The following is a 10684-nucleotide window of genomic DNA, read 5'->3' as shown; positions in this document are numbered from 1 at the left end:
TACGGTCAATTTAGAGGATCAATTTGCCTAGTCCCCATTTGCATGTCAACATGCATACTCCACACAGCACAGAAAGACCCTGTGCCCGAGCCAGGACTGGAACCTGGAACCTTCTTGCTGTGAAGGGACAGTGCTAACCACTGCACCACCGTGCCACCCCATATCATGTCATGTCATGTCATATCATATCTTCACCTGTGGCTGCTGCCCAGAAGCACCATTCTTGCTGCCATCTGTGTAAAGACCCCAAAGGGAACGCTGCTTGACAGGTAGCAGACATGGGCAGCATGTAGGAGGCCTCTGGAAGCTGCACAGGGATGAGAGTCAGGTCATGTTGAACTTGTGTAACACATTCCACATTCATGCCAAGTCTGTGTGCTTTCCACACAACAACAGCTGCAAAATCCTTAAAAAATACAAGGGCTGAAAGCAAATATGCAATATCAGTGCAGTCATAAAAGAATCAGTAAAAAAGTAATCAATCGTCAAGGTATTTGGGACATATCTGCACACACACAAACAGGTGCACGCACGCACACCCCCTAAAGATCTTTAAGTCTTGACCTTCAATCAGCCCTTTAAAATTTTGTGGACCAGCAAACGTGTCCTTACAATTGAAAATGTCATCACAGTTCTAGTGTTTTGTAAAAGTTTGATTCACAAAAGAATAAAAAGGCATGTGTACAGAGACTGTGAAATTAACCACAGGGTGAATTGGACAGAAAGGTTTTGGTGGCCTCTCTCTAGTCCGCACACAGTATTCCCTCTACTTGGGATGTAATAACAAATGGCTTAAGAGTTATTAGAGGTAGTGTGAGGATGAGGTGTGGTGAAATAACAACTGTCTGTGGACCTGAGCGTCCCAGAAAAGTGTAACTGATTAGCATGTCTTTCATTTAATGATGTGCAATGCTTTGTGTACATCATTATGAAATGATTTGATATCATTTATATGGCTTATAAAATTAGGAACAAAAGATGAGTATTTCTGTGTTGTCGTTGTTTAGTTGCCCAAAATGTACTGATATCCATAATTGATTGTTATTGAGCCATTAAACTGGAAAATGTATAAGATCCAAGTCATCTGAAATGAAAGAAATACACAGTTGTGAATCGCCCGTATAATTACAGTATTATGTTGTATTTTTAAACAACAAGTGACAAATTGACTCAAGAGAGACATGAAAAAACAACCTTGTGTTTGTTTTGCACAGAAATAATTTGACAACATGTAATCCCATCCACACCTAGAGTGTCTCCCATGGTAATGATTGCCTTCTGTTGGACGCTGTGATCACTTGTCTCATTGGAGAGCATAACAGCCAGATGGGGCCTCCAGTCACCCCACTTTTCATTACCACAGCACTGGGCAGAGAACATCAACATCAAACCATTAGTTCATTAGACACAGACTGGCATCTTTAGACTACAATAATCAAAACCATGATAAACAGTCAATGTCTGGGTGTATTACCATGGCTACAGATGGGATTCTCCCAGACAGCAGCTGGAAAAGAGTCTGGAGGGGGTCGCTGGCTGTTAGCTGGCCTGTGAACCTGTCAACAGAGCCATGGAATCACTGCATTTCTCAGGTCTGATTAGAGAGACTATGCTGCTGGGGAACTTACTGATTATGTCAATAATCAATGAAATATATCAGCTTCCATGATAAATAGTGTACAGTAAAATGTTTATGTTGTTTGACATAGGGAGCGAACATCATCATATCAGTTTGTAAACCTGTTCCGGCAGCCTTCCAGCCTCAGCTTTTGTAGGTATTTGGTCATCAAGTAGGCAAATTAATATTCTGAACTGATGACAGCGACAGCTGGAATTAAAAGCGATACTTCCCAGCCAGGTGGTCTTCGCTTTTTAAGTGCTCAACAATAGGTTTCTCGAGCTCACGATGTTTTATCCTCCTGAGTTATTTCTTTGCGACAAAGAACAGCAATAGTGTCCAAAAGCATCTGTTTACAAACTCTAACACCCATTGTCCAATATAATTCTCATCTAAACACTGTATCATTTTCACACAAACCACAAATGTAAACCTCATGATGGCCGAAAGGAAACATAGTTGGCATCCTACTCTGGGCCACACAATAGTCTGTGCTGAGTTTTGAAGCAATCCTTTTCATAGACTGCTTTAGTCTGAACCAAAAAATGTGGACAGGCTATATAAAGGAATGAACGGCAACATCTTTCATTGCAAGCTACAGATATACTGAAAACTGAATGAGGGAAATTCTCCCCACAACACAATTTTAGCCAAAGCAATACATTTTTGGAAGATTTTGCTTTCCTCACCTGTTCAGCACAGTGGTATATGCCCTGTTGTCCATTTTGCTGGCCAGAAAAAGTGCATGTCCCCACAGGTCACTGCTCATTGCCAACTCCAAGGCCTCCTAGGAAACCACAAAACCAGCACAATATGAGATGCATGGCTACTGATAAGAGGAAGTTGATGTGGCTCTATTGTTATAGCTTTAAGATCATATCTAGTACTTTTTTTTTTTAAAAAAAAAACATTACTTGGATGTAACGTTCTTTAGAGACCAGGAAACAACCAAAATCAGCTTGACAGAACATTAGAGGACTAGATGTGGAAACCTTCTTTCTCCCAGCCAGCAGTAGTTGCGTGTACCCCTGCAGGGCTTTCTTTGAGGTCTCTGAGCCGATACTGGTTCCTGTGAGTAGATCCTCTTCTTGGCAGGGTGGAGCTTCAGCAAGTTTACCTTCACTGAAGTCAATGAGTGTAGGGGTTTCTGACCCCCAGCTTCCATTTGAATGTGAGCCTTGCATCAGCAGCTCAGCTATATCTGACCCAACTATTTGCTGAAACAACAGAAATACAGGGGAATGTGCTACAGTAAAACAAGATAATTACCTGGATGCTTGATGTCTAGCTAACTGTTGGATATACCTTCCAATGAATTGATCCACTTACCCCATTCTGTCTGCATAGCAGTATTAGTAATTTCCACAAGAGGGCAGCAGAGCTCCTATCATGCAGTTTGTCATCTCTCAGGCAGGAGCCTGCCATTTGCTGGGCAAACTCGATGGCATCTACTTTGTGCAAATCTTCCCTTCAAAAACAAGACAAACTGTCAAACACACAATTCAAACACTGAATGTGACATAGATAATAACATGCAAAGATGAACTTCTAAAGCTCTGGATAATGTCAGTAATCTTTTTGTTCAAATGATTCAGCAGTGATCTTTTACAAAACAAACAGCAAAGCAACACCTAGTTAAGGGCCCAGGGAAGTTTCTTATTTCCTGCTGCTCCTGTGTCTCACTCAAGATGACCTGAGTAAAGACAAAGACAAACAGGCCAAGTGACACATCTGAGCTGATCGTTTCCTCTCTGCTTCACCCCCAACCCCCATCTGCCTTTTCCAAACCATGAAAAATACATGAAAATTCCACTTGCAGACTATTTTCTGCCTGTGACTCACACACCTAGTGATATGTGCAGTGCAGGCAGATTGGTACAAAATTTGGTTTGTATATTCTAGGATCATGACATCCGGTCCAAAAAATATTGATTGTTTTTTAAGTGGGAAACTGTGTCAGAATAGACAAAAGCAACAGATAATTACCACATCACCTAATCCTTCCCCCTTATTGAAAAATCCAAAATATATAATTTTAAGTATTTTTCATATCACAAGTTTAACTGCTGAAATCCATTTGTCTTGTCTTTATGAAGTCCATTCTTGTGCCCTGGATACTTGAGTTTTCTCTGTCACATTAGTGTGTGCTGAGTAGTACAGCAGCAATGTGATGTGATCACAAATCCTGCTTGTAGACCTGCCTCATGAAATCAGACAGTCAATTTATTCATTTATTAATAAATGTCTTCCATTGTCAAACTCTCAAACTCAAACTACAGCTACAGCAAAAAGATGAAAAACAATATTATGACTTAAAGGGGGAGTTAAGTTGGTCTTGTGTTAAAAGGGTCTCCAGATTGACAAAACCAGACATCAGTTAGCCTCATGGTGGTGCTTCTTTATCACTGAACTCCTTGGGAGTCATATTTTTAATGTGACCACCGACGACTGTGACTGTCTTTCTGCAGAATAACTCAAAAAGTTGTAGATGGATATGGAAAGATGATTGAAATTAGCTGAGGAACAAATAATACAATTTTGGAATTGAGCTGGATCTGATGACATCACATTGCCTCAGTGGAGGTATAGACTCTCTTGGTGCACACTCCTTGTTTTTTTAGGGACTAGTCCAAATGGGTCATCATTTTAAAACCAATTAGATTTATTAACTTTCAATAAATAATAAACTTAATTTGAAGATAGAAAATATTATAAATCCAGGATAATGATGTACAGCCTACCTCAAGACTGTGAAGTTCCACCTGATTGATATGCTCCTGCATGGAAAATCCAGGCGCAACCCGTATGAGCTGTCCTGCAGGCCCAAAGCTGACAACTACATGAGGGATTGAGTACTTCAGAGGAGCGGACGTGTGATCCACAGTTGCATGATCTGATGACATGAAGCGTAAAATAATTTGTGCCACAATAAACATAACGTCAACTGAACTTTGGAATAAACAATATTGGCTGATTACTCACCTGGTTGCGGGGCGTTGTCACTGTCAGCTCCATTCATGTACTGACTCAATTCACAGCTGCTGGACGATAACCCTGAGTTTTTGGACTGATCTAAAGTCTCACTGTAATAATAGGAAACCTCTTCATTCTCCTTTGAGGGATTATCCTCGTAGTAGTCTTTGAGGTATGGCTGGGAAGTGTCTTGCAATTGGTCATTCCTAAAATTTAAAAAATAAAGCTTTCGTATCCTGGAGATTTCATGATGAAGGGAAAGCAGTAACAGGCAGGTTAAGTGATCCGACACAGCCTTAGTGTCAAAAGGAACATAGAAAAATAAGTGTAAGAGTAGATACAACATTTTTTATGGTTTTCCTACATTCGGAATTCTGTCGATATTTTTGTGATTGAAATATTATTTTAAACAATCCCCTTGCATATCAACACACCCTGCCCAACATTAAACTGTTTACAAATACATTTAAAACTCCTCAAAATCCAGCTCACTTCATATTCAAAACCTGAAGATGAACAATCACATGGGTAATGGACATTTTCAGCAATATACACACAGCTCCTCAAAGACAATGTGCTTGGAGAGGCCAAACAAAAAGGTATAAAGGCAATGTTAAAGTATCAGAAAAGCACTTCCACATCTTGGTTGGAAGGTAGCAACCCATAAAGCAATTTAAGAGAAAACCTGCCCTGGAAGGTCCTGGAACAGCAGTCAGCACTTTGCTAAAGAAGACAACAACAGACCATGAAAGGAAAGAGCTCTCACCAAATAGGTCCACACCAAACCTGCGACCACTACTGCTCACCTATGCCACAACACAAAAATACCACCTGAAGACCCACAACAACCCTGAAACATGACCAAGAATAACGGCCATTATTGTTGTTAAGTCCACTGGACAACAATTTTTTCTGACCCAGAGAAAATGAGACAGAAATTGCCAGTAACTTTTACATATTTTTGACCTGACCGGGTTTTCCTTGCCACAGAACTGGCCGGATATCACCAATAGTGTTTCCAAAAATACAAAATTAGAAACATCTGCATACAACTCACAGTTACAAAGCAATGAAGTCACAAACCGGGAGTGTAGAGGTTCACCTGTACTCCTCTGTGCGGTAACTCTCTGGGTATTCCTGCCTGGATGATCTTTCATGGTAAAAATCATTCCTCCATAAGTCTTGAGGAACCCACTGGCCAGCATCTTCATAGTCAGAGGAGCATTCCATCTCATTAAGTAACTTATCGAAAGCTTTACTGACTGAAAGAGTTGTGTTGAATCACTCTACCTTTTCGTCCCTGCTGCCTTCCATAATAGTCATGGTCGTAATAAGTGTAAGCCTCCCTGTAGTCCCAGTGACTGTGGAGAGTGTAGTCATATCCATGCCTGTAAACACAAGAGAACCCTGGTGAAATTACTGAATGCATTATATAATATATAATTATACATAAGTATATCATTTTACTAGCAAGTTATCTAGTATGTCTTTGCTCATATGTAAATACAGAACTACTAAAAGTAGAAGATTGATTGACAGTCATGATATTGTAGGGTGAGTCAGGTTGGTACATGATTATGTAAGTACGCATCATGTTTCATTTTTAAAAAAGAAAATCAAATGTATTTTGATTTAAAAATTAAATAAAATATATTCATTTGATTATTTGGTATTGTTGAAATACAACAGCTCAACGTGTGATGGAGGATCTGAACTGAACGTGTTGAGATAACGTTTTTCATTTTAGCTTGATTTGAAGTCTTCCCATCCAAACATGCATAAAAAGCAGGAAGGAAACTATTTACACTGAACACCATCCCACTAACATGGCAATAAATGTAGAGATGGACTTACTGCTCCCAAGCAAATTCTGCATAGAGTGTTGTGGTATTTGTCAAAATTAAGTTGATTCCTCTGTACGTAAATAGCATCGTCTGACTCTTGAACATGTCGTTTTAGATTTATCAACATTTTCCAAAACACAGCTGGTTACAAAACAGAGCTAATTTTGGATCCCGCATCATAATATTCCAATCCAAGAGACACTGCAATGTTTGCCTTTCACAGTGACTTGGACCTTTCATTACCAAAATCTTTTCAAGTCATCCTTGAGCCCCAGTGGAAATGTAACATTTCTCTTTCCTATTTCTCCTTATCTGCTTTCAGTGGATCAATCATGCATGCTAGGTTTTTTAGTTATGTACAGGAAGTCTGTGAAACATGACTCTCAGGAAGTCATTTTCCTGAAGAACAAAAAAGCCTTCTCCAAAAAAAAACCCCCAAAAAACAGGAAATGGGACCCAAATAAGCTTCATGTAGTAAATCAAATCAAAGACAGTGATTGAAACTATACCCATTTCATTTAGAATGTTAAAACATAAACTCTATTACTGGCAAAATGAATAAATCAAAAATCAGGGCTTAACAAAAGAGAGAACGTTTGAAATTTCAAAGTGCCCTTACACATTATTAAAATTGCAGACGATACAATATCTGCTAAAGTCAAAATGCCATTCTTAACAAAGTATTGTACAACTGCATAGATTTCCTAGCCTGACAAATGCTGTTCTACAGAATACAGACTTAAGAAATTATCTTTGTTTGGTACAAATCCAACAAAAATGTAACTATAAAGTGAATCATATCACAATTCAGTGAAAACAATCGCAATCGTCTTCAAAATCCTTCAGCATTAAAAAAAATCAATATCAATTTACTGTAGACCATCATGTTAAACATCAAAATTAGCATGAGCTAAATTCAGAGGATCAATAAACACACCTGGACTGGGGTCTTTGGTGTTCTGGTGGGCCATAGTTGTAGGAGTACTGCTGAGGGTTATAAGGATACTGCTCGGGTCTGGCAGGAGGCGGACCGGTGAAGTGGGCTCTGTAGTGAGCATCAGCATGAACCCAGTTCCTGCTCCTCTCCCTGGAGTCTGCCAGTGGACACCTCCGCTCCATGTCTAGGTGGGAGTACCTGGGGTCCTCTCTGTCTTTCGATTTGTGGTGGTGACGGCCAGACTCAGGCCTTCGGTGACCTCTGTGATCCATGCTGACCTTTTTACCCAGAACCTGCCTGCCTTAACATCTGTTACTAAAGATTTGCATTTTCTACTGCTGTAAAATCCCAACAAAAATAGTAGGATAGTTCAAGTTTGTGTACTTACCACTCACGTACATATGATGTAGTCAAAGTACATCCACCAGTGCCACATAGTCTCAGACAGGACTCACAGCTGATAACAAGTTAGCATGATAACGGGAGGATAAAGGTCACGGACTAACCGCAATTATGCTGCTGCAAATTAGCGCGTTAGAAAGGAAACCTTAGCTGTTCGGTAGCTGTTATTTACACCTTAATAAAAGCCTTTCACACACACTATCCCCGAACAGTGTGTGTGTGTGTGTGTGTGTGTGTGTGTGTGTGTGTGTGTGTGTGTGTGTGTGTGTGTATCCCAGCGTGTGAACCCGCGGAAGGTAAACAGTGGAGTACGCCCTGAGGAGTTTGACAGCTGCAGTCCTACAACGCCAGGAAAGAGGAAATCACGTCCATCCTCAGAATAATTAAACGAACAAAATTAAAATCTGAGTGACAGAGACATCGCAAACCGTGTCCTCGGCTTGCAGGGTTCATGCGGGAAAATGTACTACTTTTAGAGGCGAGTCTTGCCACGTTGCCGGTGTAGTGAAGGGAGGATGCAGTCACTTTCACTCCGTCAGAGGAGGCGGGTCTCGGGTCAGATTCAGAGTCAGTTTAGGAACTCCGAGCGGGAGAATGAAACTGATTAGGAGTCAGCGCTGACAGCTTCAGGGCTGAGTGGTTGGTAAAAGGAACATCCACCAGAAGCTCTGTAACTTTTCTTGCCTGTCAAGTTTGTTCTTCATTTTGTATCCTTGCCGCCTGTTTCATGTGCAGCCTATCCCAGCAGCCTTGGGCATGAGGCAAGGTTTACCTCAGACAGGTAGCCAGTCCATCACAGGGCCAACAAATGTAGACAGACAACCATTCACACCTACGGTCAATTCAAAGTATCCAATTGGCCTAGTGAGTTCCATTTGCATGTCTTTGGACTGTGAGAGGAAGCCAGAGTACCAGAGAGAACCCACACAGGAACAGGGAGAACATGGAGACTCACACAGAAAGATCCTGTGCCCGAGCCAGGACTCAAACCTAAAACCTTCTTGCTGTGAGGCCACAGTGCTGACCACTGCCCCACCGTGCAGCCCAATTATGTTCACCAGGTCTTTTCACAACCTTGAATTTCTGACTATTGGAAAGAGGGTAAAACAGTCAAATTCCTTCAAAACTACTGTTTCTCTTGAAGCAAGTCACAGACTGTTGAGTTCTTTTACTCCTACTGAAACTATGTTATGTTGCCATGTTCTTGTGCTAAAAGACATGTCTTTTTAACCCTAAGTACCTCCCATTCCCTCCTCCTGAAATCTACCACATTGTATGGGATATATTTATATTGTATATATGTAGGCAATTTTAAATGTAAATTTCAATGCCATGATAATGAGAGAAAGGTGGTCAAAAACGTGTGAAAAAAAGATGCAATTAAAACCGGTACTTTCAGAGAATTGAACAAGGAAATTTAAATGAAATACAAAGAGTACCAGACTTACTTGTTTGTGTGTACCAGCGACTTGTTACTTGTGCTGTTTCCATGCATGTCCTTGATCAACCTTACAGTAACACTCATGAGGGTGTGACAGGTGACATCATGTTTATGTAACATGTCATCTGTTTACTCATTTGCATGTACTCACTACCCTTTTACTGAGGCCAAAAACATCCACAAAGTTCAATGACTAAGAATTATATAAACAGGAGGCAAAGCAAGGCAATTTCATTTATCTGGCTTATTATTTACACCAACCCAATTCAAAGTACTTCACATAAAATATGTATATAACATGGATATAAAATACATAAAAAGAACACAAACAATAACATCCAGAGTATATTACGGTGCAATGTAGAGTCAGAGAGACCCAGCTGAATCGTCAAGTCTTCAGCCCACTTTTAGAAGTAGGCAGAGTTCGTTCAGCTCTAGTAGCTTCCTTCTAACGTTGTTGCCGCATAATAACTGAATGTGGTGTCAACCTGTCTGGCTTTAATCAGAGCTGGCCTGTATCTGATGACCCATGAGGTCATGGCTCATACTTGAGACAACTCAGAGATAAATAGGTTGTATTTTTACAGTAGCGATACCTACTGGAAATTAAAGCTTTTTGTGTCTTGTGTGTCCATGCAGCGTCTACAATGATAATAGACTGATAATGTTTTAGACTTGAAAGACTAAGATTAGAAAAGAAAAGAATGAGAAGGTATGAGACAAGTTATCCTTTACTGGCATTGTATTCAGTACACAACAAAATTTTGTTCTGTGACTCTGAGGCCAGCAGCAAGTTAAAAAGTAAAAAAAAAAAACCCAAGATGAAACACAGAGAAACAACATTTAGTATAAATAGTAGGTGGGGTAGCACAAATCTTCATGAGAAAATAATAGATACCTGCAGCATTTTGAAGGTTAAAATAGTGCATGGGTTCATTAAGTCTGAAAACATTAAGTCTTTCAGTATCTGAAAGAGAACAACAGTGCTGTTTTACAAAAGTGCATCAGCAATACATGCATGCATTAGTGTATATCACTTTCCATTTTAGACCAGTAATTCACGATATTGAAGTTATCTAGATCGGAGTCAATAATAATAATAATAATAATAATAATGCATGAAAAACTAGTGACAGTACAGTTAACTAATGTTGAAAGCTGGCTTGAGAGATGAGGGAGTCGATCTTGAGACCAAGAGCAAACGTAAACCGACTCTTCCCTCCAGTCTCAATCTGCATCGGAGGTGTGATTACATGCAGTAAATCACTGGATCAAGGACTGCGGGTGTTGTGTAAACGAAACAATACTTCGTACCTCGACTCGCTTTGTTGTTGAAACATCAATACTTACAGTACGCTGTCTCAGCCGCTGGATGTCGCTGTTCACACAATGACACACGGCGAGTGAAGCGTGTATTTGCATGGGACCAATGGAACCAATAGGACTGGGTTATGCAAATGAAGGTTGAG

General features: G+C 40.2%; 1 protein-coding gene across 3 annotated transcripts in view; it reads right to left on the bottom strand.

Annotated features, from left to right (window-relative positions):
* Nucleotides 1-8900, bottom strand: part of sec16b (SEC16 homolog B, endoplasmic reticulum export factor) — a 14781-nt gene extending 5881 nt beyond the window's left edge. For 2 of the 3 annotated variants that reach the window (XM_086223742.1, XM_086223743.1), the window contains exons 1-12: nt 7373-8900; nt 5882-5979; nt 5694-5796; nt 4601-4797; nt 4360-4511; nt 3250-3311; nt 2948-3086; nt 2533-2835; nt 2308-2405; nt 1475-1556; nt 1248-1365; nt 196-307 (exon numbers count right to left, since the gene is read on the bottom strand). In XM_086223742.1, the coding sequence (XP_086079868.1) occupies nt 196-307; nt 1248-1365; nt 1475-1556; nt 2308-2405; nt 2533-2835; nt 2948-3086; nt 3250-3311; nt 4360-4511; nt 4601-4797; nt 5694-5796; nt 5882-5979; nt 7373-7644 (1736 nt within the window). In that variant the 5' untranslated portion in view covers nt 7645-8900. The remainder of the gene's footprint in view (nt 1-195; nt 308-1247; nt 1366-1474; nt 1557-2307; nt 2406-2532; nt 2836-2947; nt 3087-3249; nt 3312-4359; nt 4512-4600; nt 4798-5693; nt 5797-5881; nt 5980-7372) is intronic. The other variant, XM_086223744.1, reaches the window with a different exon arrangement.
* Between the last annotated feature and the right edge of the window lie 1784 nt (nt 8901-10684).

This window comes from Aulostomus chinensis, chromosome 14 (genome assembly GCF_037954235.1).
Source record: "Aulostomus chinensis isolate RoL2024-O1b breed Wild chromosome 14, RoL_Achi_v1.0, whole genome shotgun sequence".
NCBI classification, from domain to species: domain Eukaryota; kingdom Metazoa; phylum Chordata; class Actinopteri; order Syngnathiformes; family Aulostomidae; genus Aulostomus; species Aulostomus chinensis.
This window is presented reverse-complemented; position numbering and strand designations above follow the sequence as displayed.